The sequence below is a fragment of the Dendrobates tinctorius genome, unplaced genomic scaffold, assembly GCF_039654945.1.
Source record: "Dendrobates tinctorius isolate UK_male_01 unplaced genomic scaffold, ASM3965494v1 ptg000063l, whole genome shotgun sequence".
NCBI lineage: Eukaryota > Metazoa > Chordata > Amphibia > Anura > Dendrobatidae > Dendrobates > Dendrobates tinctorius.
Window position 1 is genome coordinate 9,852,225 of NW_027361731.1, and position 12,706 is coordinate 9,864,930.

The following is a 12,706-nucleotide window of genomic DNA, read 5'->3' on the forward strand; positions in this document are numbered from 1 at the left end:
CCTCATTTTTAAAATCAGACGTGTGTCACTTTGTGGTGACAACCCTGGAATTCTTCACAAAGGATAATAGAAAACAAATGGATCTTACAAATTATTTTCCAACTTCACACAATACCCTATATACGATTGTACACTACTGTCTGGGCACATGGCGGTGTTCAGAAGGGAAGGAGCGCCATTTAGCTATTTGACTGCAGATCTCGCTGGAATAGTTTGCAGACACAATGTATTGGGTAATCTGGCAGCTCAAAAGATGTCCACCATGTACATGCTTGGCACTATCTTCTCTGCTTTCCATATCTCATGCTCATCGCCCTTTAACACCCTTACATGGATCTGGACTTACACTGGGACCCCTAGGCTTGGACCATGGTGTTACCTGCTATTCTGTGGTGATAGATGGCAAGAAGAATAGTCAGGTAGCTGGGTCAGAACCAGAAGGACAGAATACAGAATCAGAAGACACAAGAGTAGTCAGTAACGGGCCACGGTCACAGCAGGAAACAAATACACAAGCCGTGAGCTGAGGAACAGAGGACTGAACCAGGGGAGAACAACGGCAATATGCTTTGGTAGGGTGTGGTACTTTGCAATTGGCTGAAGTAGGAAGCAGATTACTCCAGCTAGAGACCAGGAACAGATCCCAGATGAGATTGGACACACCATATGCAGGAGCCCTAATATAACCACATGACAGAAAACCAGAATAGAAGAAATCCCCATAAAGTGATTCCATTTTATAAATTCACTGAGGGTTATAATCTGTACACATGTGGTCAAAATTGTTGGTTCCCCTCGTTTAATGACAGAAAAGCCCTCAATCGTCACAGAAATAATTTGAATCTGACAAAAGTAATAATAAATAAAAAATCTATGAAAAATGAAAAAATGAAAGTCAGACATTGCTTTTCACCATGCTTCCACAGAATTTTTTAAAAAATAAAACCTGTGAAATAGGCCTGGACAGAAATGATGGTACCCCTGAAAATAATGTGACAAAAGGGACATGTTAAATCAAAGTGTGTCCACTAACTATCATCACAGGTGTCTACAATCTTGGTATCAGTGAGTGGCCTGTATAGAGGCTACAGATACACACTGTGTTTGGTGACACGGTGTGTATCACACTCAACATGGACCAGAGGAAGCGAAGGAAAGAGTTGTCTCAGGAGATTGGAAAGAAAATTATAGACAAACATGTTAAAGGTAAAAGTTATAAGACCATCTCCAAGCAGCTTAATGTTCCTGTGACTACAGTTGCACATATTATTCAGAAATTTAATATTCATGGGACTATAGCCAACCTCCCTGGACGTGGCCGCAGGAGGAAAATTAATGACAAATCAAAGAGACGGATAATAGGAATGGTAACATAAGAGCCCAGATTAACTGCTTCTAAACAGATTAAGGCTACTTTTACACATGCCGTTTTTTTTTTTTTTTTTGTTTTTTTTTTGCGACCCGTTTTTGCGGGCCGTATTGCCTTGATTTTTGTGGTCTCCCTCAATAACGTGCTGCAAAAAACCTCGGATCGCCGTTTTTCCCTGTTGTAACATATGGCAGGGAAAAAAAGGCGATCCGCAAATACAGTGTACTGCAAAAACAAGCTACTGTTTTTGCTCTACCATTGATAGTTTTAAATGGAGGTTGATATTTTTTTTCACGGCCCTCACGGCCATACATCGCACAGTACTCCGATGTATTTTTGCGGGCCGTTTTTGCGGCACAATAGAAATCTATTGGGGCTGCAAAAACGGCCCGCAAAAATATGGCACATGTTAAGGCAGCCTAAAGGTGAACATCAAGCTCAAGGGACATCAGGGTCAGATCGCACCATCTGTCGTTGTATGAGCCAAAGTGGACTTCATGGGGGACGATCAAGGAGGACACCATTGTTTAAAACAAAATCATAAAAAAAGGCAGACTGGAATTTTCCAAACTACATGTTGACCAGCTACAAAGCTTGGGAGAATGTCCTATGGACAGATGAGATAAAAATGGAACTTTTTGGCAAGGCACATCAGCTCTGTGTTTACAGACATAAAAATTAAGCATATCAAGAAAAGAACACTGTCCCTACTGTGAAACATGGAGGAGGCTCTGTTATGTTCTGGGGCTGCTTTGCTGCATCTGGCACAGGGTGTGTAGAATCTGTGCAGGGTACAATGAAATCTCAAGATTATCAAGGGATACTAGAGAGAAATGTGCTGCCCAGTGTCAGAAAGCTTGGTCACAGTCGCAGGTCATGGGTCTTGCAACAGTATGATGACCCAAAACACAGCTGAAAACACCCAAGAATGGCTAAGAAGAAAACACTGGACTATTCTGAAGTGGCCTTCTATGAGCCCTGACCTAAATCTTATTGAGCATCTTTGGAAAGAGCTGAAACATGCCGTCTGGAAAAGGCAACCTTCAAACACGATGGATCAGTTTGCTCTTGAGGAGTGGGCCAAAATACCTCTCGAGAGGTGCAGAAGTCTGATTAACAGTTACAGAAATTGTTTGATTGCAGTGATTGCCTCAAAAGGTTAGGCAACAAAATATTAAATACAAACACATGGGCCATGCACACAGCGAACAAGTCGGTAGGACAGTGTTCACACCACCAAAAGACTGAAACACAGTATAACAAACGTATAAAAATACTCTGTTGTAAAAAATATATCTAACAATAAACAGCAAGTGCTAGTAAAAAGATAATAAAATAGGGTATTTAGATGATATGTTTTTTGAAAAAAATGTATACTAAGCCGCTCTACCAAATGTCAAGGTATTCCCATCAAATCAGTCCCTATCCGATGTATTTATAACTGCTTAGTATACATTTTTTGCAAAAAACTTATCAAGTGGCATGATCTCAGTACGGGTTTGACTCGCACACGTGGGGTTAATGTATGGAACCAGTACTGATGACTGGCATTTCTGGGGTTAAAGGTTGTGATCCCAGTGCAGGCTTACCTGCACACCTGGGGCTATGATTGTGGCCTCTCCCTGGTTCTGGGGGAGGCTTCTTATAGCCTCAGGATGCTCCCATCCCTGTCAGTTATACTTTCGCCCTTGGCATTGTGTGGTCACCCCTGAGTGTTAGTGCTGTGTTCTGGTTACTTGATTCTCTGTGTGTGACTCGGTCTGTTTCCTGGATATCACTTTGGATTCTGCCTGGTACCTCCTATGTCTGTTTGGTTTTGATCTCTGCTTGGCCCTGATTATCCGCTCTGTCTCCTCCCTGGTACTGTACTGTGATCCTGTGTATGACCTTTGGCTTTGTCTGACCTCCCGTCTGTTTATCCCTCCTGTACCTCGTTTAGCACTGCTTCTGTACTCAGGACACGCGCACTGGCTCTATGAGCAAGTGTAGTGCGGTGTCCCTGACATTATAACTGACCATTTCAGGTTTTTTTTTTCTCTGAGGGGGAAAAAAAAAAAAGGGTGTGTTATCCTCATGGATCCCATACAAGCCTTGGCTGATCAGGTCAAGCACTTGACCCAAATGTTCCATAAGCTCAATGTGGAACAACGCACGATGGCCCAGACCCAGCAACAGTTGGTGGTTACTGTGCAGGGGGCTGTCGATGCAGGGGCTTCTAGTTCTGGGGGTAGGGATGTGTCATTAGCGTCCCCCGAATCTCCGGTCAAATTGCCAGACCTTTTCTCAGGGGATAAAAAGGAGTTCAGGTCTTTCAGAGAAGGATGCAAGCTTTTTTTTTCTCTAAGGCCCCGCTCCTCCGGGGATGAGTTCCAGAGGGTGGGGGTCATTATTTCCCTACTTCGGGGGGCTCCGCAAGCATGGGCTTTCTCTCCGACTTCCTCTGCTCCTGAACGTATGTCAGTGAATGCATTCTTTGAGGCCCTCGGGCACATTTATGATGAACCTGACCGAGTGCGATTGGCAGAGGACATGTTGATGAGTGTCTGTCAGGGGAAACACTCATCTGAGTGGTTTTGTTCTGAATTCCGCCGCTGGGCCGCAGAGGTCTCCTGGAGCGACGCCGCACTCCGAGGACTCTTTCGCAGAGGCTTGTCCGAGCGGCTGCAGGATGCCTTGGCGTTACATCCCCCACCTAACTCTCTCGAGCACGTCATGACCCAGGCCGTCCGGATGGACCGCAGGCTGCGGGCCAGAGGGGTGATGCAGGTGGATACTCCATTATTCCCCAGTGGAAAAGAGACTGCCCCTGAGCCCATGGATGAAGTCGCCCTCTCCCTGAAGGATATGGAGAGGAAACGCCGGAAGGACAAGCAGTTATGCTTTTACTGCGGTAAAACGGGACATTGAAAAAGGGAGTGCCCGAATTGCCCGTCTTCAAACCCGGTCGGCGGGAAACGACTAGGTCTGGGTAGTCAACGGGGAGGCTGCTCAGACCCTCAGGTACCATTTTCCTCGTTTTCTAAAGTAGTACTGCCTGTGGAACTGTTTGTGGATGGTAGTTCTTTTTCCTCTACAGCCTTCGTGGACTGCGGATCATCTAGTAATCTTATTGACTCCCAATTGGTCACACACTGCAAGATAGGGACAGTTAGGCTCAAGGTTCCGATCAAGGTGATGGCCATTGACTCATCTCCCCTCATTAAGGAGGGAATTCGCTTTATGTCTGATGTGTTTTCGCTCAGAGTGGGCGCTACTCATGTGGAAAACATAAGTTGTTTTGTGCTGGACAATCTACCTGCAGGGTTGGTGTTGGGCATGCCCTGGTTACAACGCCATAACCCAGTTATTAACTGGAAAACGGGGGAGATTGTTCAATGGGGGTTTAATGATTTTGAGTTATGTGATAAATCCGCACTGCTGGTTGAACCTGTTAAATCTGTGTCTGTATCATCTGTCGAGCTGGAAGGTATTCCGGAATGCCTGAAGGACTTCGAAGATGTATTCTCCGAAAACGAGGCCGAGACGTTACCGCCACATAGACCCTTTGACTGCGCTATTGAGCTGGTCCCGGGGGCTAAATTACCCAAAGCCCGTCTGTTTAATTTGTCCGGTCCTGAGCGCTTGGCTATGAAGGAGTACATTACTGAAAGTCTGCGCAAAGGACACATACGTCCTTCAGTCTCATCTGTGGCGGCAGGTTTCTTTTTTGTAAAGAAAAAAGATGGCGGGTTACGTCCCTGTCTCGACTTCCGGGAGCTTAATCAAATTACTGTACGGAATACGTACCCCCTTCCGTTGATTCCCGATTTATGTAACCAACTATCAGGGGCAAAGTGGTTTTCTAAACTGGACCTTCGGGGGCATATAATTTGATAAGGGTCCGGGAGGGGGATGAATGGAAAACCGCGTTCCTCACGACCGAGGGACTATTTGAAAATTTAGTCATGCCGTTTGGTCTTACCAATGCCCCTGCCATATTTCAGAATTTCATCAACGTGGTATTCTCGGATCTCATTGGTCGTTTTGTCGTTATCTACTTAGATGATATTTTGATATATTCCCCCGACAAGTATTCTCATTTGGAACATGTACGAACTGTGCTCCAAAGGCTTAGAGAAAATCATTTGTATGCCAAATTGGAGAAATGTGTGTTCTGTGTACAAGAGTTGTCCTTTTTGGCGTTATTTGTATCCGGTGAGGGTTTTCGCATGGACCCCAAGAAGGTGCAGGCCATTGCGGATTGGGTGCAACCCCGAGATCTTAAGGGTCTTCAGCGCTTCTTGGGGTTCGCCAATTATTACCGCAAATTTATCCGGGGGTTTTCGCAAATGGTCAAACCTCTCACGGATCTAACATGCAAAGGTGCGGATGTGAGAAATTGGTCCTCGCTCGCAAAAGAGGCCTTTGCAACGCTGAAAAAATGTTTTATGTCTGCTCCTGTGTTAGTGCAGCCAGATCCGTCCAAACCATTCGTCGTGGAAGTGGACGCCTCTGAGGTGGGGGTGGGGGCGGTGTTGTCCCAAGGGCCTGCCACTCTCTAACCAACCTCAGGCCATGTGCTTTCTTTTCCAAGAAGTTCTCTGCTGCGGAAAGAAATTACGACGTAGGCAGTAGAGAGCTTCTTGCGGTCAAATTGGCGTTTGAAGAATGGAGGCACTTTTTGGAGGGGGCCAGTCACCCGGTTACAGTGATCACGGATCACAAAAATTTGTCGTACATTGAGTCTGCTAAAAGACTAACACCTAGACAGGCCCGTTGGTCACTGTTTTTTTCCCGTTTTCAGTTTACGATTACATTTCGTCCAGGGTCTAAGAATGTCAAGGCTGACGCCTTATCACGCAGTTTTCAGCCGGTGTCGCCCCCTGAGACACCGTCCTCCATTCTTCACCCTGGGGTTGTGATGGCAGAGGTCTCATCTGAATTGGAACGGGAGATTCACGGAGCCCAGTCGCTGGCCCCGGCGGCCAAGCCGGAGGGGAAGTTGTTTGTCCCAGAGCAACTTCGCCTGAAACTCTTGCAGGAGTTCCATGAATCCAAGCTGAGTGCTCACCCTGGTATTTCGGCCACACGTCTTGCGGTGGCTAGGATCTTTTGGTGGCCTACCCTTGGTTCGGACATAAAAAAATTCATTGCTGGTTGTGGGGTCTGCGCTCGTTCTAAAAGCTCTCATAGCCGGCCGGCAGGGGAGCTGATACCCTTGGCAGTGCCCGAAAGGCCATGGACTCACTTATCCATGGATTTTATTACAAATCTCCCTCCATATAAGGGTAATACAGTGGTATGGGTAGTGGTGGACAGGTTTTCTAAGCAGGCTCATTTTGTACCCCTGTCCGCACTTTCGTCAGCTGAGACGTTGTCCAGGTTGTTTGTGCAGCATGTGATCCGGTTGCATGGGGTACCCCTGAATGTGGTGTCTGATCGTGGTGTGCAGTTTGTGGCTAAGTTTTGGCGTGCTTTCTGCAAAAAATTAGGTATGTCTCTGTCCTTTTCGTCTGCATACCATCCTGAGAGCAATGGTCAGACGGAGCGCACTAACCAGTCCCTGGAACAGATCCTCAGGTGTCTAACCTCTGCTAGACAGAATGACTGACTGGTGCGATGCACTGCTGTTGGCTGAATTTGCCTTCAATAGTCGGGTGAGTCAATCCACGGGTATGACTCCTTTTTTGATCAATTATGGGTTCAGTCCTCATTTCGGTGAGTTTTCTCGTCTGGATTCGGGGTGTCCCGGGGCTGAGGACTCTGTTCAGCGGTTAAAAGGTACATGGGCAGAAGTCCAGCGGCGTATATCTAGGTCTCAAGGCAGGTATAAGTTTTTCGCGGACAGGAAACGAACACCTGGTCCCATGTTTCGGGTGGGAGAGAACGTTTGGCTCTCCACGCGAAACATTTAAGTTGAAGGTTCCTTCAGCCAAGTTGGAACCCAAATTCATTGGCCCGTACAAGATTGTGGAAAAAATCAATCCAGTGGCGTATAGGCTGTGCCTTCCACCCTCTTTCAAGATCCCTAACGTCTTCCACAAATCTCTACTGAAACCTTTTGAAGCAGTCCGGGGAGACTCCGAGCCTGCTGCTCCTCCTGTTTTGGTCGAGGGGCAAGTGGAGTACGAGGTTGTTCATATCGTAGATTCCAGGTTGGTACGGCGGTCGGTACAGTACCTGGTTCATTGGAAGGGGTATGGACCGGAGGACAGGTCCTGGGTACCGGCCCGGTTGATGCATGCTGATCGCCTGGTGCGGGCTTTCCATGCTAAGTACCCGGGCAAGCCTGGGGTCCAGAGGCCCCCCGTTGAGAGGGGGGTACTGTCATGATCTCAGTACGGGTTTGACTCGCACACGTGGGGTTAATGTATGGAACCAGTACTGATGACTGGCATTTCTGGGGTTAAAGGTTGTGATCCTGATGCAGGCTTACCTGCACACCTGGGGCTATGATTGTGGCCTCTCCCTGGTTCTGGGGGAGGCTTCTTATAGCCTCAGGACGCTCCCATCCCTGTCAGTTATAATCTTGCCCTTGGCATTGTGTGGTGACCCCTGAGTGTGTTAGTGCTGTGTTCTGGTTACTTGATTCTCTGTGTATGACTCGGTCTGTTTCCTGGATATCACTTTGGATTCTGCCTGGTACCTCCTATGTCTGTTTGGTTTTGATCTCTGCTTGGCCCTGATTCTCCGCTCTGTCTCATCCCTGGTACTGTACTGTGATCCTGTGTATGACCTTTGGCTTTGTCTGACCTCCCGTCTGTTTATCCCTCCTGTACCTCGTTTAGCACTGCTTCTGTACTCAGGACACGCGCACTGGCTCTATGAGCAATTGTAGTGCGGTGTCCCTGACATCAACTAAATACCCTGTTTTGTTATCTTTCTACTAGCACTTGCTGTTTATTGCTATATATTTTTTACAACAGAGTATTTTTATACGTTTGTTATACTGTGTTTCTTTGTGTTTCAACAAAATATTAAGTTAAGGATACCATAATTTCAGTCCAGGCATATTTCATGAGTTTTATTGTATTTTTAATTAAACTGGCTGAAGAGCCCGGCGTTGCCCGGGCATACTAATTAACTGTGGTTAGTTATAACAAATTATAATGATTATCCTCCATCCCATAGTCCCGTGCCCATATACCCATCATACATATCCACCATCCCATAGTCCCGTGCCCATATACCCATTGACATCATCGTTACCATGGCAACCATTATGACATGATCTAAGCCATTGCATCCTATTATTATGTCAGGGTCATCATGGCAACCATTATGACATCATAATGAGGGTCAGGGCTTGATACACACAAACACTCACACACTCAGCTTTATATTTTGCTAAATACAGGGATCCTAAGTGTTGTTTGAGCAGACTACGAAGTGAGAGCTTTTTTTTGCTGGATTGGTTTATAGAAACCTTGTTGCTTTTCAACTGCCTTTGAGCCACTAATAGTGTGGGAACCTCTGTTTTTCCATTGACAGATGATGGACCTGAGTGGGGACTTGTATTTTGTGAGATGAGAATTGGTATTATTTTCGCCTACATAACATTGATTGGTTTCTTTTTATTCAATATTTGGGAGGCAGAATGAACAAACAATTGAACACCACACACTACTGGTTCATCCAACAAGGTTTTCTATTAGAATGTGAACTGTCATTGTCTCGGTAAATAAAGTTTTTTACATAGCTTGCCATATTTATGGACAGTTTAAGTAGAAATGTTCAAAAATATAAAACTCAAGGATATTTTATTAAAAATTGTTTTTCTTAGCAGATGACTGTACCAGGAGATCAGAGGGACAGCTGACATCTTTAATTTTTAAATGTGATGATCTTGAGATCCTACAAGATACAACTGAAGGAAATGACATTACTGCAAATATGCCATCATCCCTTCACATCAAAGATCTGTCATCTGATCCTATGAAACAGGTCCTGTCTTCTGATTCATTACTGACTACTAAGGAAAATCAAAGTCACAAAATAAGCATTAAAAAGCGAACTGCTTTGAAAGCAAAGAAACCTTTTTCATGTTCAGAATGTGGGAAATGTTTTAGACAAAAATCACATTTTGTTGAACACCAGAGAATTCACACAGGGGAGAAACCTTATTCATGTTCAGAATGTGGGAAATGTTTTAACCAGAAATCAGTTCTTGATTGCCACTGGAGAACTCATACAGGGGAGAAGCCTTTTTCCTGTTCAGAATGTGGGAAATGTTTTAACAGTAAATCAGCTTATGTTAAGCACCAGAGAACTCACAAAAGGGATGAGCGTTTTTCATGTTCAGAATGTGGGAAATGTTTTACACAAAAATCACATTTTGTTGAACACCAGAGAACTCACACAGGGGAGAAACCTTATTCATGTTCAGAATGTGGGAAATATTTTGCACGTAACTCACATTTGGTTAGACACCAGAGAACTCACAAAAGGGAGAAACCTTTTTCCTGTTCAGAATGTGGGAAATATTTTACAGATAAATCCGCTTGTGTTAATCACCATAGAATCCACACTGGGGAGAAGCCTTTTTCATGTTCAGAATGTGGGAAATGTTTTACACATCAATCAGCTTGTATTATGCACCAGAGAACCCACACAGGAGAGAAGCCTTTTTCATGTTCAGAATGTGGGAAATGTTTTACCTGGAGATCAGCTTGTGTTAAGCACCAGATAATCCACACAGGGGAGAAGCCTTTTTCATGTTCAGAATGTGAGAAGTCTTTTAACCGGAAAGCAGATCTTGTTAGTCACCAGAGAACCCACACAGGGGAGAAGCCTTTTTCATGTTCAGAATGTGGGAAATGTTTTACACATAAATCAGCTTGTATTATACACCAGAGAACCCACACAGGGGAGAAGCCTTTTTCATGTTCAGAATGTGGGAAACTATTTACTTGCAAGGGGAATCTTGATGAACACCAAATAACTCATACAGGGAAAAAGCCTTTTTCCTGTTCAGAATGTGGGAAACGTTTCACCCGGAAAGCACTTCTTGCTAGTCACCAGATAACTCACACAGAGGAGAAGCCTTTTTCATTTTCTTAATGTGGGAAAGTTTACTTGGAAATAAACTGTTAATAAACATCCAAGAAGTCACACAGGGGAGAAGCCTTTTTTATGTTCATAATGTTGGAATAGTTTTAACCAAAATTAGATCTTAAATGTGTTGGCTCTTGTCATTCCTCATGCTTGCTGACAAAAGGATGAAGCTAAACTTTATTAATTCCAAATGTAAAACTATACACTTAATTAACCCCCTAAAGGTTAGCCAGAAGGTGACTAATGGATTAAACACATACCCCACGTCTCAGTATATAGGGTGAGGTGACGTATTCACACTCTCCAAGCCTCTCATTTCTACTGATTTTGTTGTCCTCACCAAAGGCGACTCATCAGGAGACTTTATTTAATATTGACTAGACAAAAAAAAACTAAAGTCATGTATCATGTGTGGTGTGACTGGTGGTCGTGTGGTTAATGGGAGGTATATCTCACAGGGATGGATGTTCCCTGCGATGCAACCCAGAGTATTTTGTCTTTAGTGCACATGGGTCCGGGTTGCTGGTAGCTATGAGATTGGGAGGGTCTGGCTACCCATATTACCTCACTTCTGGGTGAGGTTGCTGACTCTACCCCTGTTTTCCATCAGGACCTGCAGTGAGGTCATGACCATGTGACCAGCCCATGGGATCCATACCTCACCTGTGGGTGTGGTTACAGCCTACATAATGGAGGTTGTGGTTTAGCACATAGTCTGAGACTTGAGAGGTAGAAGGCCTCCTGTGTTTATGGCTCAAGATGGAGCCTCCGGGCTGGACATTGCCCTAGCCTGTGTGCTCACAGGGCCTGAGGGAACAAAGGCCAGCTAAGGACTGTTTGTGTTTCTTTTGCCTGCTGTGAAGGTCGGTTACCTTGTGTTGTTGTTTTGGGGTTTATGGAGCAAATAAACCCGCACGCCTCCTGTTTTTCCTCCTGCTGCACCTAAGTGAGTGCAAATCCTTATACATGATATCCAAAACAGTAACCTAGCCATATATAAGGAGACCCCAGACTTCAAACTATATACTTAGTAAGTTTATAAGCCACTCCAGTGGTGGTCAGTCAGGAATAGAAAGTATGTGAAAATACAGTATAATTATTTTTTCTCCTATAGGGACTGCCCTAGTTTGGTATTGTAACAAGTGTCAATTAATAGTGCAGACAAATTGTCCTAGACTAGAATCCGTTTTCAGACCACCCAATATATACCACTCAGGGAAAACTTACCTGCTCCAAAGATCATTAGCAGCTTGTAACTAATGGCCATGCTGCGGTCTGTCAGGGAATGAGTGCAATATCATTATAAAGACTAGGGATATGTTCAACCATAATGTCTGGGAGATCTGTGCATTTATTTAGTATGAATATGGAAATTATCTCTGGAAGTTATGTCTTCCCTGAGTGGTATATGCTATATTTTCACATACTCTCTATTCCTGACACTGGAGTGGCTTATAAACTTATGAAGTATATAGTTTGAATCCTTGGGTCTGCCAATATGTGGCTAGTTTTCTGACTGTTTCGGATTTCATGATACATAATTTTAGGGTTTTCTTTAGGCTTTTTCACTTGGAATATGGGTCAATATTATATATATATTTCTTCTCGGGTCCTCTACCAGAGGCCTAGGAGTTTGAGGGTTCTGCGCATGATCTTAGTTGTTCCCAGCATTGCGCATTTCTGGACAGAGAGCTCAGATGTTGCTCCTGGGATCTATTGTAGCCATTCTTCCAACTTAGGGTCACTGCTCCAAGTGCTCCTATCACCACTGGAAACACTGTTGCCTTCACTTTCCATATCTTCTCCAGTTCTCCTTTGAGGCCCTGGTATTTTCCCAGCTTCTCATATTCCTTCTTTCTGATGTTACTGTCACTTGTCACTGCCACATCTATTATCATTGCTGTCTTCTGATCCTTGTCTACTATGACAATGTCTGGTTGGTTAGCCAACACCTGCTTATCTGCCTGGATCTTGAAGGCCCACATGATTTTAGCTCTTTAATTTTCCATCACTTTTTCTGCTGTCTCTCACCTGGACTTAGGGGGAATTAGCCCATATGCTGCACAGATGTTCCTGTATACAATTCCCGTTACTTGGTTGTGGCATTCAGTATACGCTGTTCCTGCTTGCATTTTACATCCTGACACTATGTGTTGGATGGTTTCTGAGGTTTCTTTGCATAGTCTGTACCTTGGGTCTTGTCTTGTGTGGTAGATTTCTGCTTCTATGGATTTTGTACTTAGTGCTTGCTCTTGTGCCGCTATGATTAGTGCCTCTGTGCTGTCTCGGCGTCCAGCTTTCTCC

At 44.7% G+C, this 12,706-nt stretch overlaps 1 protein-coding gene across 9 annotated transcripts in view; it reads left to right on the forward strand.

Moving 5' to 3' along the window:
• Positions 1 to 12,706, forward strand: part of LOC141094207 (uncharacterized) — a 258,337-nt gene that overhangs the window by 33,634 nt on the left and 211,997 nt on the right. For 2 of the 9 annotated variants that reach the window (XM_073579999.1, XM_073579998.1), the window contains exon 7: positions 9,132 to 10,459. The exons of 6 other annotated variants lie outside the window; for them this stretch is intronic. In XM_073579999.1, the coding sequence (XP_073436100.1) occupies positions 9,132 to 10,408 (1,277 nt within the window). In that variant the 3' untranslated portion in view covers positions 10,409 to 10,459. Of the gene's footprint in view, positions 1 to 9,131; positions 10,460 to 12,706 lie in introns of those variants that run through there. One more of the 9 variants, XM_073580000.1, reaches the window with a different exon arrangement.